Below are 22,807 nucleotides of genomic sequence, written 5' to 3'. Positions count from 1 at the left end.
GCGGGAGCGGCGGGAGGCTCGCTCCGCCGTCCGGAACAGCCTGATAAAGGCAGGTGCGGGCAAGCACGGGACCCCAGCTCGAAGCATCTGCTGTGCGCGGAGCCCTGACCCGCCCTTGGCCACCCGCGCAAGGCGATACCCGAGCCCGCCGGGGCAGCCGGCGCGGGACGGGACGGGACGGGACTGGAGCCTCCCGACGCCGGCCGCGCGCGCCGCTGTCCCGCCGCCTTGAGCCGTCGGGCGCGTCTCTGCGAAGGGACAAGGACCTCGCCCCCAAGGACCTCCGAAGAGGCGGGATTTCTCCGGGAAGGGGAAGCAGGATTTTGTTGTGTGGCTTGGAGATGAGGCAGGTATCTGGAGTGGGGCTCCTCTTGGGGCTGATGGCTCTCCCAGTGGCGCTGGGACAGAGAAGCTCGGAAAGCGCTAAAAATAGCAACCAAAGCTTTGCCATCGTCTCTTTCGAATGGGATCACGTCAAGGAGCCTTATATCATTGCACTCTGGATACTTGTGGCTAGCTTGGCCAAAATCGGTAAGTCCGGAGTTATATATTAATACATGTCCTCTTCCTTTCCCTTCCCCCTTCCCCTTCTTGCACCCAACGTGAATGAGGAAAGCTTGTCATAAGTCCACTGACCCGTTTTCAGGGGGTTTACTGTACTCTGTCCTGATTTCATAATACAGCCTTACACAGTGCTTAGTAGGGTGATTTTCACCTGCCTCAAGGTGTTACCTAGTTCATTTTCACCGCCCAGACTGTGTCTTCTGCATCTGTCTCCTTGTAAACCCTTGCAATTCCTTGAGACCTTTCATTCCTGTTGCTCCCGGGAAAACCTTTTGCAAAAGTGAAACAGCAATCGAGCCTTATAGCTTACACAATACCTGTTCCACTTTACGGTGTGCCATTCTCCTGATTATGATTGTTAGCTCTATCAGCTAGTAAAATCAAAAATAAACACTGTAAACTACACGTATGAACGTAGCATTCTCAGCTTTGAAGTGCATTGCTGAATTAGTGAAAGAGCATGGTTTATAAAGGTAATATCTGTTATCAGACCATTTGATGTAGCTGAAAAAATACAAGCTTTCGAGCACACAGAATTTTCTTCAAGAAATTAGAATCAATGAAAAACAAGGACTTAGCCTAACTTCAGTATAGTCTAAATGAATTTTTATTAATGCTCTAACTCTTTTGTCCTGAACTTCGTGACTCTTCTGAAAGCAGTTTTATATCAATAATGCTCTTTGCTGAACTAGAAGAGTCATCGTTCAATTGGAATGTATTTTATTTCATATATGCTATTGTTTTCAGACCTTTTATCTTGAAAGTTGAAAAGGTAAAAAGACTTCCAGTTTGGCTAACACTGTAAATGTCATTTCCATTTTCAAGAAATCTTCTCTATAATCAGTTTCAACTCAGAAGGTCAGCTGAAAATCCTATTAATATTTTTCTGAACTTGTACTCTTAGTACTAATTTGATGTACCAGAATCACATTCTGCGGATTTTACATGTCACAGAGAATGAAAGATGTAAAAAGCTATACTCAGGTATATTCTATCTAGCACAAAAGACAAGCACAGTAAGACTTGCGTGGAAAATGCTGTTTCCGAATCCAAATAAAACATTTTAAAAATGAGGATTAAGTTATGTAAAAGTGATACCGTACAGCACTTTTCAGCAATATTTGAATCTTGGGTTTCACTTGATTAACCATAGATATATAACTAAATACCTTTATCTGAACCTTTATCTAAACCATGCAAATAGTTTGTGTTCAGATGGTTGCTGCAGCACCTGGGTTACATAAGAACCAGTTTTGTTTTAATTGACTTTTATTGATGGGTTATAGCAATTAGAAAGCTGGGGAAACCACATACAGGAAAAAACTGACAACACTGAGTCGCTATAAAATTGTGCAGACTAAACTAATAAACAGGCTACTCATTTGAACCTTCTTTTTGTGATACTTTTCTAAATAAGTATAGTTATTAAGGCGGCTTTGTGTTAGTATTATTTAGCCTTTGCTGCTCTGTACATGTGCCACAGTTGTACAGAGTAATATTAGTACTGCACAGCTATATCAGTGTGTCTCTGAAACCCAATGAAGCTAACAGAACAGTTAGATTGTACTCTATTTATATTACAATGGCCTCGATTGAGATTCATTGTGATTAAGATGAGCCATTTTACCATGAAGTCCTTAATATAAACTCTTAATAAAGCACTAATTGTCAGGAGCTGAATGGTACTGATTCTGTTTTAAAGTTCTTTGTACTTCTTTCAGAGATGCACAGAGCATGTCACTTACTAGTAGATAGTACCTATCATCAACTCCATCACTTTTCTTCCCCGAAACTCTCAAGCTTCGTTCCTTTCTCTCTTCACATTTGTGTTTGTGATTCTATACTACACTGGACATTTTCTCTGAAGAAGCAATGGACAACTGCTGTATTCCCCCGAGAGCCTATGAATGCTCCTGCTTTCCCCACCAGTCACAAATAACACATAGACAAACAGGAATGTACATTCACTTTCAACAGCTTATTAATGGAGAAAGCCTGAAGGTGTTCATAAAAGTCAATGAGAAAGGGAACAGAAAAAACACAGCTTTTCACCTTTCTATCTGCCTTGGTGTGTCAAGGGTTCTGGAAAGTAGGTCAGAAATCTATCAGAAGATTTTGAGTGGCAAGAATCCTCTGCTTGTTCAAAGAAGATTTACATATCCGAAAAGGAGACAGAAAAGAACAGAGAAAGAAAATACAGGACAGCTGCCCTTCAGTCTCTTGCTTTACTACCTGAAGGAGGGCAAAGGTAGTGCTGTCAAAATGCTGTTTTTGCTCTGGGTTTTTCAGCAGGGGAGGAGCTGATCTTATATACTCAAGCTCACTTTTCCGTGGCTACAGAGATTGAGAGAGCTGTTTTACTAGTGGATGATAGGCAACTGGGTCAGCAGAGAGTATTCTGGGAATTGCAGTTGGTAACTGGGGATAAATGTATACAAGAATACTTTGCCTTCTCTTACATTAGAATAGCCTTAGGCTTTCTGTGTTTGTTTTGTTTGTTTGGTTGGTTTTTTTAGTTTTGTTTTTTTCATTTGTGTGGAAGTTTTTTTCAAAAAGTTTCAGTTCATGGTGTCATATGGCTTGGGGCTGTATTTATTAGGAGATTCTTACAGATTTTCTGAGGTTTGATGTTTATGTTGTGTACATTCAGAACGCAAATTAGTGCTGACAAGGTGTTCTGCAACATAAACTATTGTGTGTGAAACCTCATAAGCATCCCAAATACATGAAGAAGTGGCCTAGTGTTTTGGGCTCTGTGGAAAGGAAGCTGCTATTATAGTTTACTTTAGTTTAGTTTTTGGTCAAGTCTAAGTATTGCTACAAATGAAACTGTGGAAGAAGAGTCTTCATACACTTGGCTTTCATGCATAATAGGAAATAAGTTAATTTGTATCTCCTATGAAACTGCTGATGCATCTTGGTGTACTGTTTTACATATTATAATTGATTTGATTTGACCCTCTTCATTTGAAATGTTCCAACTCATCATTCTTCCACTTCAAGTGGAACTTTCATAAGGTTCACAATGTTCCATTTTGGCTAATGGTCTTTATTTCCTCTTTTGATAGGCTTTCTTATCACTATAGATGTGTATCCACATGGGATAGGGCCAATAAACTACTCACAGGTGTAAATCTAAGCCAGAAAAATATCTTATCTATGTGAAGAAGGTACATGAGGTACAACTGAGAACCCTCCTAGTGGACTTTATGTGTCCACTTCCTGATACCTCAGCTTTCCAGGTGAAATAAGAAATACCACTGAAAAAAACCCAAACAAACATGCACTTATTGCTATAGACTAGGGCATTTCCTACCAAAACTATGCAGGTAGAGGGTGTGCCATTTTTAACCAACATGCGTACAGAGTACAGTTCTAAGACGAAAGACGTGTACACTGACCAGACTTGCATATGCTTTCTAAATTCACTTTTTCATGTGCTCTCCTCTTTCTTTATATGTCTTTCATGGAACATATCTTGAAAATAATCTTTTAATAACAGACCTGTAGAAGATACAAAGAGTGTCTTGGCAGAAAAATCTGCTACAGAAAAAACCAGAAGTAGGCAGGAAATCAGAAAGCAGCTGTGGAAACAAGTGGAAGAAGGAAAGGAATAATGAATCCAGAAGCTAAAATTAGGTAAGAGAAGAAATAGTTTAAACACTAAATATTGTAGACAATTTTTTTTCTTTTCTGAGGATATCTCTCAATTGCAAAAAAAAAAAGAAAAAGGAGAAAGAAGAATGCTTTCTACTTGGGGGTTATCCAGTGCATGCTTCTGTACTTGTTCAAAATCCTAGGTAACAGAGAAAGATTGTATTTATATTTTCAATGGAGGTTATGTTGGGGAACTTGGAAAATTCCTAAATTCCTTCTTGTAGTTTAAATCCTTTTGTGTACTATAACATTTTTATGACATTTTTTCAGAAGGATAAGCAATCAGTCCCAAAATAGTAGTAGTAATAATAATAATAATAAACTTACAAAGCAGTCTGTCTGTCTGTCTAGCTCTCTGGATTTGCTCAATATGTGCAGATAAACAACTAGAAGAAATGGTGGGAGAGTGAGTGACTGTGAACAGGAATGAAGAAGGGTACAAAGCCTTTTCACTATTTGAGGCAAATGTCCTGCCAGCTGTTTTTGTTGGTATAGTTTATGCTGCATCTAAGAATGCCACAAAAGCTTGGGGTTTTTTATAATTTCTGTGTATTTGTATATGTATTCTAAAGGCTTTTATATTAGAAATTTAAAAGTGGGAGCGAAATGTGAATCCAGGACAGTGGGTAAATCCGTCTTCAGGAATGCCACAATGCTTTGGAGGAGGGGGAACAAGTGATTCAATAACAATGAACAAACATTTAGGAGAAGGCTGGTGAAGATACCATGTCAGATGGACTGGTTGAGTCCATCAGCTCTTGAGACTCCAGGAGGACATGATCTGCAAAGCACAATGCATCTCTAAACTTAGAGATATGGATCCCTACAAACACACTAGTTTCTGCATGCCTAGGCTCCTTCACATTGTCTCAAAGTACCCTGAGAAAGGATCTGTTTAGAGTATTTTGTGAACACAAACAATTGCTGTGGAGAATTTTAAGCATGTTAGGGATGGGCTAGGGAAGGAATTGTGAAATGCAGGTCTAACCACCCATCTAATTTCGACTCCTGGGGCAATATTTTCTTTGAAGAAATCAATAACCCTCCCTCCAAAGCAAACTGTCAAAACAAAAGCCCATTTGACTCTGAAGTTTCTCCTCCTGGCATTCTAGGCTACTGATAAGTGTCAGTTACAAAGCGAAAATGATTTAGGGTATTGTTTTAATGAAACAAAATGTGAGAATTGCTCTTCTGTTGCCAATTCTTCAGTAAATAACATCTTTAGGAAGAAATGTTAAAGGATGCTTAGCAGAACTTTATTGGTTGTATTTAACTGAAAATGGAGTCAGAAATTAAAACGGTAAAATGGTGTGGATACTATCAGACCCTGTAAAGTTTAAACTACCAGCCTTTCCCTGATTGTAGTGCTTGTTAAAAGCTACTTTCATTAGCAAGTGATAATATGAAAAAAGGCTTTGCATTGTGATTTAGGAAGTCTGAATTGGCTACCTTCCCCTGTTCTGAACACGATAAGGGAACATCTTTTACCTTTATTGTGAAGTCAGTAGAAGCTAGAACAGGTTAACACACTTCTAGTGGAGGCATATGCATTTCCTTCCTGGATATACATAGAAAAGCTATAAATTTGTGCTGGCAACTGTGTTATATATCTGTGATATATATATCTGTGATATATTGAAAAATGCTGTATGTCCTTTTGCAAAGCGCTGTTTAGAATACCTGTGATCTAGGAATGTTAAGTACTGTAAAATCTCTACCTTCTAAGGAATTATCTTTTGTATCCAACATTTTATATATCTTAGGCAGCTGAAAAGAACATTTTCAACATAGAATAATAGCTTTGCATTTTTAATGCTAGGAACAACTGTGTAAGCCATATTTTTATTGAGTTTAAGAACTGTAAGTGCATGCCCATTCCCACGCTTTGTTTCCATTTTACTCTTGAACCTTACTCATCCTTTTCCTCTACTTCCTATCTCTCTGAAACACACATCTCTCTTCTTCTCCCTCCCCCTCCAAGTCTTGTAAGTCTCAAGTCTTAATTATTTAGAGCAGGGAAGAAGATATCAGGATAGTATAATTTGACAAGATTCAGATTACATCCCCTGACTAATAGCAAATGTACAATGGCAACTTGTGTGAATTACATAAGAAAACAATGGCATTTTGAGAATGGCCCTGAATTGAATACAGTTCAGGCATGCATACCTAAGAAAGGATCTCTGCCATCAATTACTTTCAGGCACCTGTGTGCAAAGTGCTCGGCGTTCTCTGCAGAACAATGGAATCCTTTTAATACTGTAATCTTGGGATTTTTGAAACCATTGATTTACTGTCTTCAGAGCTAAAGCCACTTATTACTAAAAGTGATCTACAGACCCCCGAAGTGACTGTAAATCTCCCATGTAGTAACGCAGCAGACCACAGTCCTGCAAGAAATAAGGGTAAGCAGTATATCCTTTCAGGTGTACACAGGTTCTTCAAGCAAAAGGGTCTCTCTTTGTTTTTGTGGACCTTTTTGAGTCAGAGATGCTTAGCAGGGAAGCTGCAATGTAAATCCTGAATTATTACTTTGTTTAACTCATACAACCAGAAGCCAATAAAAAAATCAGTGAGTTTCACCACCAGTTTGCTTTAAGTAGCATTTTGAATTCAAATACAAGACTTTTTTTCCCCGTTTACCAGAGTTTTAATTGCTCTGAAGTAAAGGGGTAATGGATTGCTGAGTTCTTCTGTATCTTATGTCTTGCTCTATTCCAAGAGGAAGTGTTGAGTCCAAAGTCATAGAAGAATATTTCTTATCCGAATATTCTGTTTCCTTTCAGGAAAATGTCTCTGTGTTTTCTCATCTCTCTGTAGCTGCTCGGTTAAACTAATGTCCCAAAGAACTAGAGGCTCTAATTGTTCTTCAATTTGCTAACAAGTGGTAGCCATTTAAAACTAGAGACCATGAAAAGAGTCCTGGAAAACCACGGAGCATGGCAGATTGGCTGTGGTTAATATTTTGATTGCTTTTTGTAAAGGAGTTTGCAGAGTATTCACCCCTATGAAAGGAGCGACTTGTTACCCCATTGGCTGCTATGTAAAGCACTGTAAAGTCATAAATACTGAAACTACAGGCTGACAAGGAAGAGCTGACTGAGTTGGAATGCAAGACATCAAGTGGAAACACTTTTAATTAAGGCACGAATATTTAATGTTCATTCACGGAACAAGAAAACTGGAAAGTATTCTGAAAGGCCTGCTCAAAACCAGAGTTTTTAAGTAGGTGGATCTGGCGAGTTTTTTTCCTTCCAATAACTGAAAATAGAAGCACTAGTTCTGGATTCACTAATATGCGCCTAGGAGAGAAGTTCTGCATTTGTCTATTGAAAGAAAAAAATGCCTTGGCGTTTTGTCAAAGCTGAATGTTAAAATTGCAGTAATCACACACCAGGACAGAAAATCTCAGTGTAGATTGTATACTGATTTTCAAAAACATGTGGTTATGATTTTTATTTTCTTCAATTACAGTTTTTTACAGATGGAAAAAAAAGTAGAAAGGGAAAACTTTATGGATTCATTCACTTCCGTAAGGTGGGCTTTGAGGAAATATTAAATATTCAGAAACCTGCAAAGGTCTTGAACAAGTAAGATTTCATAATGAAAATCTCCCAGGTGCGAACAGATTGTAAACTGATGGAGAAACTTGTTAAACACAAAACTCATTGTTAAAATATTCTAACTCCTTTATTAAAATAAATACTGTTACATTGTTTTGATGGTACAGTAGCATTCCAGGGACTAGGTGACACAGATTGGTATAATATGGCTTTTTGTTAATATTATGTTATGCTAATGTTAATACTGATATACTAGCAATTGTACTGGAGGTATAGTTGTTATGTGACCACATATAAAACTAAATATAGTTGTAGTATGGAGGTGTTACAATCTTCCTACTCCAGTGGAATATCAGAACTGCTGAATATTTGGAGGAAGATTTTCAGGCCTTGGCAGCATAGACATTCTGGGGATGACTTTGGGACGGTAGTGAACTGGGGAAAAGTGATCTTTTAAATTGGGTTGGTCTCTGTTTAAAGCTGAAGTCAGTGATGCACTGCTCATGTGATGTAACTTGTCTCTGAAGCTGATGGATAGGGAAAAAGAACACAGGACTACATGCATTGTGTCCTTTAACACAGACATCAGCTTGATATTTTATTGGATACTGGAACTCCTATAGATTTCACAGAAATCATGGAATAACAGACTCACAGACTGGTTGAGGTTGGAAGGCACAACATCTGGTTCAATGCCCCAGGTCATCTAGGGTGACTTACAGCTGGTTGCCCAGGATCATGTCCAGACAGCATTTGACTACCTCCAAGGAAGGAAACTCCACAATGCTTCTGGGCAACCTGTCCAGTGTTTGGTCACGCTCATACCCTCTGCCAAGCTGCTGTCCAGCTGGATGGCCCTCTGCATATACTGGTGTATGGAGTTGTTGCTCATCAGGTGCAGGACTTTGCATTTCTCCTTGCCAAACTTTACAAGGTTCCTGTCAGCACTTTTCCCCAGCCTGTTGAGTCCTTCTGGATGGTGGCCTGACCCTCTGGCCTATCAGCCACTCCTCCGAAATCTGTGTCATCAGAAAACTTGCTGGGGGTACGCTCTTCCCCATCATTCAGATAATTAATGAAGACGTTAAAGAGGACTGGACCCAGTACAGACCCCTTGGGTACACCACTAGTTAACAACCTCCAACTATACTTTGCACCACTGATCACCACCCTCAAGGCCCAGACATTCAGGCAGTTTTCAATCCACCTCACTGTCTGCCCATCCAGCCCCTACAACACCACCTTGAGGGGCTGTGAGGCTTTTGTGGAAGATTGTGCCAAAGGCTTTACCTTATTGATGGCTCAGTAGACACAAGTCAATTCTCTCCTCTCATCTTCCAGGTGCATCAGTTCATTGTAGAGTTTTATCGGATGGCTTCATGAAGCCATGCTGACTACTCCTGAGGAATTTCTTGTCCTTCATGTGCTTGGTAATGGTTTCCAGATTTAGTTGCTGTATCAATTAGTTCTGTAGATCCTAGTCTTTAAATTAGCAGTGTTCACACGTGGATGGACCTTTATCCACATCCTACGTAGTTGAAGTTAGCAACACATCTGCATGCCATTTTGATGCAGTAGGTATACTTTGATTAACTGGTGCAAAATTGCACACTACCAGAAGAGAGAAGAATACATGGTGGCCATATAGTGGCCACAATGGTCATGCCATCATGAATTAAAGAAAGGAATGACAGGGTACCAGTATAAGGTTTATCTATCCTGTAACCTGGATGCTTTCTGGTGAGAATGGCTTCCACTCATATGTCATCCACTCTTCTCTCTTTCCTTATCTGATACAGTATAAGTTTCATCTCTTATTTTAGCCAAAGCTTTTTCCAGGATGAACTGATATTCTAGTGAATAGTACTACTTGATGGAAACGTGCAGTGAGATCTATTAACTGGTAGTACCAAGCTCAAACAGAAGCTAAATGAGTCAGCAGGAAGATGTGTAAACCTGGAGTTGGTGGTTGTAGTGTACAGTGTTTCCTACAAATCTCTCATCTGCACACAACTGTATGCCAGAAAACACAGCTCTGTAGTTCTCCTCTGTACCGTGCAGGTATTACTTCTGGGTCTTCCACTTGCAGCACTGGCACTTTGAAATCCTATTTCAGTTTCTCTATTTCTAATGGGATTTTTCTCAGGAAGACTGCCCTTGTTCTTCTAAGAAAAGAACCCTAAAACAAAAACAAAAAATAAAAATAAAATAACACCAAACCAACCAACTGAAAAAAAAAATTATTAGAAATAAAGAACCTAGCAGATTCAGAAACGACACTATTTTATTATTTCACAGTGAGATAGATACGGCATTGAAGTCAGTGAAAAATAAACATTTTGTAATTCACCTTCACTCCTTCCTTGCTCAAGTTAATTTGATCCTCTGCTCTGAGGATGAGGTTATTACACTTCACACGAGTCTGAAAAAAATGGACTGTCACATTTTTCATGGAGTTAAGGGGAGCAGCAATTAATTGATATATAATATACTAATCTTATTCGAAACCTTATGTTCTCTAGCTTTTCACTAAACAGAAGTACATCTTGTTTTCATGTCTTGAATACTTGTACTGAAGAAAATGGTAATTAAGTGAAAAGCCAAAGCTTTTTCTTTAGGAAAATCTATTACTTTTGAGCACTTAATAAAGCATCTTAATTTTTCAGCCTTTCTTAAGGAATAAAACATGTTTGGCCTTACTAAAACCAATACTTTTTAAGGCATGTTCACTTGAATCATGCTGTTTGGTGTTTGAAAGTATGAGGATGTAAAAACACCAGGAGGAAGTATGAAGTTTCCTTCTGTTTATTGTGATTTATGAGTAAAGATTAAAAGTAGTCCAAGATAAACCTGCCACTGTAAGTGGAAATTCAGCTCCTATGTGGGTACGGAAGTACTTATGTCAGGAAAGACCTACGCAAATGTAAGGATGAAGGGTCTTATAGCTGTATTTTCCTCTTGGTGCCTGGTGTAACACATGTTGTTTATCACATAATGGAGGATCCTAATGTGTTGAAAGTTAGTATATCTTGTCTATATACCCTCATCTGATAAATTTTTTCTGATTGTAGGCAAGTGAAGAAGTACTGAAGCCAAGAGTCGGGTTTGTTCTGTAGTGTCTAAAACACAGTGTCCTGGTTCTGGCCAGGACAGGGTTAATTTTTGCAGTAGCCAGGAGGCGGCATAGCTAGGACCTGGAGGAGGGGGCATAGCTAGGACCGGGAGGTTATCCTATACCACCTCACATCATTTTCCAGGATGGGGGAAGGGCTCCCATTCTGGGTCGTAGGGTTGCAGAGGGAGCAGTGGGGTGTTGTCAAGGGTTTTCTGTGGGGAGTGAGCAATAACATTTGAATCATTCACCTTTTTTCTTGTATCCTCTTTCAGTAGTATTGTTGCTGTTCATTGTCTCATTTTATTGCTGCTTTCAGGAAATTGCTGTTATCTCAACCTATAATCTTTACCTTTTGTGCCTCCAATTTACCTCTCCAGCCCACCGAAGGGGGAATGAAGGGGGAGTGATGGAGTGGTGTGTGCTTTGGAGTGTTTCAGTGGGAACACTAAATTGGGGAATGCCATTCCAAAAACACAACACACAGTATCCGTACCTGGCTTGGTAAAGAACCCCATACTTTGGGAACTGCTTATCAGTTAAGGATATGATAGAAATGTAGATAAATCATCAAGCAGGTTCAGCTGCTGAAAAACTAAACACTCATAACAGAAATGAAAATTCTAAAATATATCCTGTATATCACATGCTTACTTAAATGCTAGTGAACGTGGCAGAAAATGGAAAATCCATAAATTTAAGGAAAATTCAGCTGAAAATTGCCTTCTGTCTTGACATTTGTTCATCTTTTTTTGCCTTCCTGTCAGATCTAACAGCATATTCAGGTGCACAATTTTAAGAGATTATTAGAAAAAACAATATTAGTAGAAAATTGTGAAGTTTGGCTTTTCATAACACTTTATAGTTCAGAACAAAAGAAGGACTTAATCCACTAACATTTTTTATTTTACAGTTGGTATGAAGCAGTATCACTTCATCTAGGTCTTTCAGATTGACGCTTTTCCATTCCAGCACTCTTTTTCCAGAACTTACCCTGGCATTTACATGTACATGAAGATGCTACACTAATCCCTTCAGAATTAAATCCACGTATATAATTTTTATTCAGTTATAGGCTTTCTCTCATTTATGATTTATCTATGCGTAAATAATTGAACTCCTTTTATTGGACATGACTCATCAATGTGCATTCATGGCCCAGAAAGCCAGTCATGTCCGGGGGTGCATCAAAAGAAGCGTGGCCAGCAGGCTGAAGGTGGGTGATCCTCTCCCTCTGCTCTGGTGAGACCCTGCCTGGAGTACTGCATCAAGGTCTGGGATCCCCAGCACAGAAAAGACATCCGTCTGTTGGGTTGGGTCCAGAGGAGGGCCATGAAGATGATCAGAGGGCTGGAGCACCCCCCCTATGCAGACAGGCTGAGAGCATTGGGGTTGTTCAGCTGGAGAAGAGAAGGCTCTGGGGAGACCTCATTGCAGCCTTTCACTACTTAAAGGGTGCCTTTAAGAAAGATGGGGACAGACTTTTTAGCAGGGCTTGCTGTGATAGGACAAGGCATAATGGTTCTAAGCTAAAAGATTCAGACTACATATAAGGAAGAATTTTTTTATGGTGAGGATGGTGAAACACTGGAACAGGTTACCCAGGGACGTGGTTAGATGCCCAGTCCCTGGAAACATTCAAGGTCTGGTAGGATGGGGCTCTGAGCAATCTGGTCTAGTTGAATGTCCCTGCTAATTGCAGGAGGATTGGATTAGATGACCTTTAAAGGTCTCTTCCAAACCAAATCACTTTATGATTCTACTGAAGTCTAATTCCTATATACATGGTAATAGAAGTCAAAAAGAGACACTAGTGTGGATAGTTTAATTACATTTGATTCATACTGAATTCTTACTGCTCCCAAAATTTATTTTTTTGCATAGATATTTTTAGGAATCTATGCAAAACCTTTTTACTATGTTGGAAGGGATCTGACTATATAAAGGACACTTACTTGTACAAAGCAAAGAATCCTATGTATCATAGAACAGAATCGTGTTTCGTTTATGCATGTGACACTCTGGGATGTTTTTTACTTAGGAAGGGATTTGTATCTGGTTTCTACCCTCCCTTTTTTCTTGAAATAAGCAGTCAAGTAAGCAAAAGGTTTGAATTGTGAGCTGCTTCAAATACAGCTTTAGCCTGTTTTGTTCCCCTCCTTTTTCTTTCTTCACTGTGGAAAATCTAATCTCCTCATGAACTTGCTTTTGCATGCTAACCTTTCTCATTTTGCCTGAGTATGCACTACAATACACAAATGCATAACTGAAAAAAGAGCTGTCTTACCACCGTCCTTCTCCATTTCAAAACATAGAAGCTATTTTTGATGTACTACCTTTTGCAGTATGAGGACACTAATTAAACTATGGTTCTTCCTGCTGTTACCATCATGTACTTCACCTCTCAAATGAGATAGTGAAGGTATGAGAGTTAATGTATTACTTAATCAGAGAAACCGTAAGGACAAAAATCAAACGCCATGTTAAAGCACATTGAATGATAGCAGTATTTCAGAGCCTTTTGCAGGAAAAAGTTAGATGATATAAACTAAGTCCATCTTGCTCTTCTTAAATCTGAGGGAAAATAAATCATGTACCTGGATTTCTGAGCAAATTTACTTTCTTATGGGCAGGAATGAGTGCATTCAGTAACAAAGCATGTGATGTCTTCTGTTCTCTGCTTCCAACACCCCTGCCATGGGCAGGCACATCTTCCACTAAACCAAGTTACCCATGGCCCCATCCAGCCTGGTCCTGAACACCTCCAGAGATGGGAGTCCACAAACTCTCTGGGCAACCTGTTTCAGTACCTCACCACCCTTATAACAAAGAATTTCTTCCTAATATCAGTTTAAGGCCATCCTCCCCCTCGTCCTATCAACATACTTGAGTTTCTGAAATTACATACAAGAGTTGTAATCCATCATGAAACTCTTCTCTTAGTTGATGGAGACTCCTCCAACATGAACTCTCCCCCCACATAAGACTCTGGAAAAACTTTGAAGCTTTTCAAGGTGCATGGTAGTATTTACTTTCAATGAAAACTAGCCAGGCATATTTTGTTAGTTCTCTGAAATTAAGGTTTTTTCAAGAGCTGCTTGACATGCTTACTTATTTTACTGCTATAATCAGGAATACTTCCACTGTAATTCCATGCTATTGCAGTTGTACTAAGTAAAATCTTGCCAGGGTGGAACAAAGGGGACAGGAATGTTGCCAGTGCTTGAAAAAAAACTACTTTCCTACGTCATGACTTGGAGCAGCCCTCATAGCTATTCCCTCTAGACCCTAGGCTTTAATTATGTCCCTCTTGCCCTTCTTAACAGGAACAATCCAATGCCTTGCTAGAAGCAGTACAGGGGAAGAAGAGAAAGTCCCTGTAGTATAGGGACATATTCAGAATACCATATTGGTATTCGCTACATTATTTCTTCTTCATCTTCTTTTTCTTCTTTGTATGGTAGACATGAATCAGGGAGAAGAACTGGTTCTGTTTTCTGTTCAGACTTTGGTAATTCCTTACACAATTTATCATGACACCAGAACAACTGTTTCCATATATTACTAGTACCGCATTTCATTGCAGTTTTTAATCTGTATGAGCAAATGCCAAAATATTCCTATAGGGAGACCTATATTTCAATTGATTTATCATATTAAAATGAAGGTTAAAAGGAAAAAAAATCTAAAATTCATAGTGAGAAATAAGTTAACTCATTTCTTTATTTAACTCATGTTAGTGGAAAAAGGTTTGGTATTTTAAAATAAAAAGATTGCCTTCCCTATATGTCAATAAATTTCAGTGAATTTTGAAGACAGTTTTAAAACTGGAGCAGTTGCAATATACACCATTAATAGAAAGTAAATTCTACCTTGTTTTCATGCCCCTAAATGCTTTTTCAATTTATATTGTAATATCAGCTGGATTTTTAGACCTCAGAAAATAATTTTTATCATAACTACCTTAGTGGTCAGAAAATAAGCACTAAGTCCACTTACAGTTATTGCTGACTCTTTAACATGCAGTTGGAAGAAGTAATGACAGAAATATGCTGGTTTTATTCTTTTGTATATAGAATAGTTCCAGTATGTAACATCTTGAACTGTACTTCTTTATATTTGTGTTCAGTATGGAATATCATGCACTGACAGCAACCTAAACACAGAAAATTCATAGTAACCCTTAACTGAGTTCAGTCTGTGAGGAATATTAACTTGAGCAAGAAGATTGTCTTTCAGACTTAATTTTAATACCTTTGGATAGAGAGTGAAGCAGTTTTATGAATCTTTTGCTGTCCTGTTTTATATCCTCTACTATACTTCAAGGTGTTTCTAATGTGTACTTTGCTCTCATTTTGAAATATTATTTTTGACTGTTCCCATTTTTCTTTCAGTGCCATTCAGTTCCATGAGGGCCAAATGCTACCACACTTGCACTGCAGTGGGACTGCTCCTTCAAAAAAGAACTATTTGGCATAATTATGATAAACTGTACCTGACTCTTTTAACTTCATTATGTTCTAAGTGCTTATATAGGTAATAGTTGCTTACTCACACACTTCTTTGAATTTGACTTGAGGCTATCTTATTATGTTATGACCTATCAGCTGAGAACATTGACCTGTATGTTGGTTGCATTTTTAATTGCTAACATATTTTGTTAATCGTTGGCCTCCAAAGAACAGCGACCTAAAATCTCCTGCTTAATGAGCTCATTACAATGCTGTATGCTTTGTAAATGGTGGTCATTACATATGTGACAAATAAGGCAAGCTTTCTTGAGCTGGATTGAACCAAACTCAAACCAGTTCATCTAAACAAGTTAAACATGAAGGACTTTTGAACCTTGCTTAGGAAAAATATGTCCAAGACTAAATATAAATAGTATTAATGTTCATGTTCATGTAGTATATTTTAAGACAGTACCCAAGATCCAATACCAAAAATGGTTTTTATAGCTTGTTACATAATACATGTATATTATACCTCTGAATTTCTTCAGACATAAAATAACTCCAAGATTTTTCAATGAATCTTTCAATTTTTGCTAGATTTGGTAAAAGTCTAAGGTACTGATTCATAAAATAATTTTGAATTTGCCTAAGTAATATTAATTAGAAGAAATTCATAGAAACTCTTAAGGGTTTTTACCACTTGTATATAAACAATTCAAAATGGTAACTAACAGTTCTTGCAGAATACTGTTGTTGCAAGGTCCACAGAACAGAAACTAAAGGACTATAAAATATGCTAGCAGACTCCTGACCAGGAAAAAAAACCCCAAGCACACTTTGTTGATAAAGATTAGAAAGGCAAATATAGGCAATAATGATCAGCTTCAGTAATGACGAGTCTGCTCAAACACTTCCTGGACAGACTAGAAATGCAGTTTCCCTAATGCTTTGAATCCTTGCTTCAACCGAATCCCTCTTAGGACACAATAGAAGATTTTTTCCTTGATTTAGGCCTAAAATCATCCGCTAATAAGATAGAGGGCATAACAGTTTCCAGGTGGGTAAGGTAAGGATGAGATAAAAGTATGAAACCATAAGAAGATTATTTATCAGTCATAGGAAGTCACTAGAATTTAGCTTTTTGACTGATCTTATGCAGGGTTTTGGGTTTGCTCTTTTTTTAATTTACCACTGCATAAAGAGGTAGGGCATCTTACTGAAGGTTTCTGATGACACATTTTTGTAGGCATTACCAGTATTCATGTAGATCTGGCTATTGTACAAGAAAAAACATATAAACTTGAGGAGTAGGGAAGGGATGAAATTCAGTAATACCATGGGCAGTTTCACTCAGGGGCCAATGACAGGAACTGGCATGAGGTTGTGAGTGAGAAGAGAGATGCACATCTGTACAAAGTGAATACACGGTGACTATGAGTCACCCACGTGATAATGAATCCAGGATGTAGCTGAACTATAGATTGTGATAGGAAATTATTAATGCTGTTGGACCTGCTTCTATGACTCATGCAGAATGCAGTCTATATTTCTGATGTCTCTGAGTCCACAAAAGTGAACTCAGATTGAAATAGAGAGCTAAAGACTGAAAATAAGTGGTTTGGTTTAAAACAAGAAAATAAAGACAGTGTGTTTTTCTCTGTGCTTATATAATAGGAAATGAAGGAATTAATAGTAGGGGAAAATAGCTATTTAAGAAAATTGATATCACTCTCACAAAGGAAAATGGATATAAAATAGCTGTGAACAAGCTCAGGCTAGAAATCAGAATGAAGTCTTTAACTCTGCGATGAGAGCTGGTGGTGTGCCTTCACATAGACTTAGCTGGAGCAAAAATCCTCTGAAATGAGGATCATTAAATAATGGTGGTGGGATAATGAAGGCCTGGCCACACAACCAAATACCTCTTCTAGTACTTATGGTCCTAATTAAAATTCCTAGATACTCTGTGCAGGCTACATAAGCAACTGTTATTAGTTGAAAGGTATGCCTACGGCTATGCAGGCAAGAAATGTGGTGTTTGGTAATGTACAAAACTTAGGAAGTCAAATAATGAAAGAGATCTTTAAAAAGAGATCTAGTACAACTGAGGTCAATGCACAAAGATGAAAAACTGGTGCGTCATGTGAAAATAATAAAAGTTACGAGGATAAAGCAGAAAATGAAAGATCTAAGAGTATAAATAAATCAAGGATAGCAAGTCCAGGAAGTTTATCAGAGGACTAGTAGTTGTAGGTGGGCATGACTGTTGAGAAGGGAACCATAACAAAAGATAAGAGAAATAAAAATACATCAAACTTCATTAAACAGGAAATTGTATCAAAAACTTTCCCTTAGTGAAAATTGGAGTAAGTAGAGATTACACTTATCAGCAAAACTTCTGGAGAAATTTGATCTTAAAGTGGTAGCGTGGAGCTATGGAGCAAGAGAGTGGCCAGGCATGCATGCCTTCTAGGGATGGTGGAAGCAAAATGATCCCTTCTTGAAAATGCGTGCTTGGTGTTATATTTTAGAGGATGTGCCCATTCTTTAATCAGGTAAACCAATACAATAGGAATGGATTGGGACTTTCCAGAGTCTTTTGAACTTCTTTAATGTCCAGCTACAGCTGATTACAGATGATACAATTTAGGTTACAAACAGACCTATACGTACACTTTGAGCTATTATACAAGCAAGATGAAGCAGATTTTTTGCCATGTCTGCTCTCGGATTTTTTTTTTTTTTAGTAATAACATATACCTGCAGAAGACACCACTGAAAAAGCTGCAGAAAGGGTAGAGCTAAACAGTTTTTGAATGGAATTCCCTTGTTATAATGCTGATAAGATAAGAAAAATTTCATGCTTGCCAGTCAGAGTCCAACTGCCGGAAGATGTTTAGAAGAAAGAGTTCCCTTTGGGCAGAATATTCTTCTGTGAAACTTATCATATCTTCTATAAGGAGGTTTCTATGTTGTGCCGTTACAAAAATCTGATTCTATACTGCCTTGGAGATACTATTAATTGTATATCTGAAAAGTGAAGAATCACAAAGGAATTTGCAGCATTTTGTTCTCACTTTGGTCAATGGAATGGTTTTCAGCAGTTACGGAGAATCAAGTCTTGGATCTCAAATTTAAAGCACTCATGGCTTAGTTTAGTACAATAACTTCAACTGCATAAAATAGACTAATAGCATACTGTCAGTGGATATTTGACCCACTAACGAAAATACAAAGACCACACACAGAAAATAACAAAAGACCACATACCTCCCTCTAGCAGTGATAGGAGGAGCTTAGAAATGTTTGCAAATTCATATCTATGCTTTCATGGAAACTATGGAAATTAAAAAGCTGAGAATCTTTTAATTTTCTAAATTATTTCGTGACTCCTTGGATTTTATCCAAAGATACATGGAAAAGAAACCTCAGCAGAGAATTACTATCATTATTCCTGATTTTTCTGAATGACATGTTGTGTACTGTGCATGTGCAGTACGTTTTGTGATGGATTGGAACAATGATATTAGCTAAAAAAAATGTTTCGTGTTTTCAGGGCCTTGGTTTTACACTGTCAAAGTTAATGGAAATGTAATTATTCACTTGAAATAGTGCTGAAATGACTGCATAAATCTTGAAATTTAGCAGCATTTTTAACAGGTAGTTTCAGATTTTCATTTTTGTAGTGCTGTATTTTCTAAAGGTGGTAAATATACCTTGAATTGTTCATTTCAGCTGGAAACAAAGCAAAAAAAAATCTAGAACTAATGCATTAAAATGTTTCATTTGATAAGTAAAAATCAGTATTATCTAAAAATAGGTTTCATTAGAGACAATTTGGAAATAAATATGTGAAAACTCTACTTCAGAAAATTTTCTTTGTTTGTCTACAAATATTACATTACTTGAGAATGAATTGTACAATATCTTTTCTTTAGTATTTTTAAATTTATTTCCCTTGCTATTTAACCAGTATTTCTGTCTTCATTTCATTGAGTAACTGAGAAAAATCTTATTTTGTTGAATCAGATCTTGCAAAGCAGTCTCAGACAGCCTTAGAAAGGAAGAGAATTCACCGAATGCTGTAAATTCCAGTGAAGAATTTCATCTAAGTTACTCTATTTTTAAAAGGCCATAAAACTCAGCTTACTTCTTAAAGTATGTTTCATTCTTTGGCTCAAAAGAAACTGGTTCCAGCCAACAAATCATAGATTGCTGATTTGTTTCGTATTTCTCATCAGATAGGTTAAATGCCATAGTACCTTTTTGTGGATCTCGAAGCAAACATCTGAAAAAAAATCACAGAATGTTTATACCATGCAATTGTTTCTTAATTTTGTAGAAAGCTTCTAATTAAGCAATGCTCAGGCTGAATTTAAGCAGTTTAACCACTAGCCAGTCCAATCCACTTTCAAACCAGGTTTAGCATGTACTGGATGGAAGGCATATGTTTAACTTTTTCATTAATACTGTGTCTAGACTTATGTACATGAATTCTAAATGCTAAATGTTAAAATGGTAAATGTTAAAATTTATAGATCACAAAATTGTCCTGTGCACTGTTATTCCTCTTACGCCATGGACTGGCTACAATTTTTGTTTCTTTACCCTTTCCCTCTCCTCATTAAAACACATTAATGTACTTTTCCTTATCAATAGCAGTGAAAATAGACTTAATTTCATCTCTTGGTTCCTTACAGAGTAATTTATCTGAGCAGCACTGTATGCTATCCTTCCTGATATTTTTAATTTCTTTCATAACAGAATCAAACTAAACTCCTTGTCCATTAGGAGTTTTCAAACTGTGTTGGATTGTATTTTACCCTTCAGTCAGGTGAAATACCTCGTCATGCTATACATTTAGATGTAATTAAAGCTTCCAATTCTACTTTGTCATGGGGACATAATTCATTTGGTGGGACTATTTTTGGACCTCTTCTAGGCAAGTAAAGGCAAACTTCATGAAATGAAAGTACTATCATTAGGTGAGTTTGTAACACACTCAGAATGTATTAGGGACATCACTTCAGGATAATGAATTGTAAAAAACCATTAAGGAGTGAATTTGGAATTAATCTCTTTCAATTTTCATACGTGTAATAACTACTCATAATGCACAATCTTGATTAAATATATTTCATGTGCATAGCCAAAAAACCCCATTAGTTATTGTAAGTGCAAATATGAACTCAAACATCAATATAAGTTCTAAGTGCATCTTAGTCTAAAGCTATTTTTTTAATTTCATCAGTTGTGGTATTTTCCTTTTATCTATTTCTATGTTTATAAACATGTTTCTGTTAATCATATGGCATGCTATCTCCCTGAAGAGCTAGCTAGGCAGTTATCTTAAACCAAAGAGAGTCTAGTTTTCAGATTTTGCTTGGGTCAAATGCAATAATGAAAAGAATCTTCTTAGAGGCTCATTCATGCAATGACTTTCCTGTCCATGGCCCTCATCCCTAAACTAACAGAGTGGAAGAATTTATGGCTGCTAGTATTAAAATCTGGTACAGATAATCAGTCAATTTGAGTTAAAGGGAACACAGACAAATATGATAGAGCTGATTCCTGGGGAACATGTGATTTATAGGTGGAGACAATGTTATAACCAAAATCAGATTGGCTTCCCAGCATTCAAAAGTGGTTTTGGTTGTAAAGGGGAGAATTCTACAGAATATAAATTTTTAGATGGACAAGCTTTCCCCCCTCCCCCAATGCCTAGTTCTAAAAAATTTTCACAAGTTTATTTTAATTTTTTAACTTTAATGTCTTGTAGTCATGGCTTATCTGCTGACATGAGAGTAGGAAAAACAGACTTTAGTTAGTAAGACTAGCTCAGCAACATTCATTTTCAGGGATAAGGAGATAATCCCTACTCTGTAAGGTGATAAATTAGTTGATAATTCACTGACTGAAAATTCAAGGAATCAAGAATGGCTAGTAGGAAAGATTTTTGAGAAGTTAAATGCTGCAATTTATACACATGGAGTAGTAGCTAGTTTGTTTTTCTTTATTTCATTTCTTCTCTCTTTTTCTTTTTTTTTCTTTTCCTTAATGCAAGCCCAATTGATTTTATAACAGAGAAGAGATGAACTGAGGAAACCCACAGTGTTTGTTTCTGTGAAGTGTTATTCATCTCTTGATTACATGACACAGATGACATAGAAAACTGGCATGATTTAGTCTGCTTCACTGAATGCAGTTTGTTTTCATGTCTGATTGCTATTGTATTAATCCTACTTTTTAGCTGTGTTCTAAGATGGCTTCGTTTTCAAGTCTTGTCTACAAACACTCAGGAGCATCTACGTTCATGCTCATTGTTGGTGTAGACAGGCTGTTATCATTTTTCCTTTTACGTTTTCTATTCTGATGAGACCAGGGAGGTTATACAGCTTACAGGAACCATGTTATTGTGGGGTTGCTATAATGATGGATGATGCGTCTAACATTGACTGTATAGATGCAGCCAAGACGAAAGCAGACAGTTCAGGAATGGGGCCCTTAAAATCTAAAGGTAACTAGTAAATGTTTGACTAGGACAAATACTTAGGTGGGAAGAAAAACAATGGTCTTTCAGTAAAGTAACCCGGTCTAAGATCTCTACATGATCATGGGAAAGATTCTTCCACTATGGCTTAAGAGTCTGGAAATCTTAATGATAGCTTCTTGTCCAAGCTAGTTTTGAGCTAAATTGCATTAGCATTATAACAGCTTCAACACAGCTGATGTTCAAACTAGGGGAAAGTTCACTGAAGTGAAACTCCCATTTTCAACACAAAGCTATGTAAGCGAAGTCGCATTTATTGGGTCAGTATCACAAAGTGGGTTCAGGGTTCAGGTCACCTGGGACACATCATTACTTAAGATAAACTGAAGAACAAGCTCACAGAAATCCCAAGAAAGTCAATTAAGCTATCCGTGCTTCCTTATTATCAAACACTTCTGCCACTTCCTCCTATTTCATATTCCATCTGTTTTTGTAGAATTGACTTCTCTCTGTTCTTCTTTCTGCTTTCTTTTTTCTTTTATCTGACACCTAACAAGGACATTTTAAATATATGTTGCTACATGTGTTTGCAGTCTTAGTGGTGTTTCTGTCACTTTGAAAAGTCTGTTTTTACTGTCTGGTTGTGCCGTCTTTCTGTCTCTTTAGATTCACTTATGGTATTTAGTAATATTCCCTCCCTCTGATTATTTGCTATATTAATAGTTTTACCACATCATACCACTACATGTTTTTCTATGACAGATACCATTGACTGCTTGTCTCTATTAACAGATTTGACATATTACTGTAACACACAGATTTTGCGACACTTTATACAAAAGAAAGTAGCCTGTTGCAGAACCATTTTGCATGAATATATCTATATTTGAAGGCACCACTAAAGCCCCCATTCCCTCAGAAAGCCTTTGAATTAACTGAAATCTGTATTACGGAGGTTTTGAGGAAA

At 37.5% G+C, this 22,807-nt stretch overlaps 1 protein-coding gene across 4 annotated transcripts in view; it reads left to right on the top strand.

The window, feature by feature from the left end:
- The first annotated feature begins 259 nt into the window (after window positions 1–259).
- The window catches only part of SLC9A3 (solute carrier family 9 member A3), a 54,350-nt gene continuing 31,802 nt past the window's right edge, over window positions 260–22,807 (top strand). For all 4 annotated transcript variants that reach the window (XM_018081698.2, XM_018081697.2, XM_018081699.1 and 1 more), the window contains exon 1: window positions 260–531. In XM_018081698.2, the coding sequence (XP_017937187.1) occupies window positions 342–531 (190 nt within the window). In that variant the 5' untranslated portion in view covers window positions 260–341. The remainder of the gene's footprint in view (window positions 532–22,807) is intronic.

This window comes from Manacus vitellinus, unplaced genomic scaffold, assembly GCF_001715985.3.
Source record: "Manacus vitellinus isolate BGI_N305 unplaced genomic scaffold, ASM171598v3 scaffold_55_pilon, whole genome shotgun sequence".
Taxonomy (NCBI): domain Eukaryota; kingdom Metazoa; phylum Chordata; class Aves; order Passeriformes; family Pipridae; genus Manacus; species Manacus vitellinus.
The sequence above is the reverse complement of the archived record's forward strand: the minus strand, read 5'-3'. Positions and strand labels throughout refer to the sequence as shown.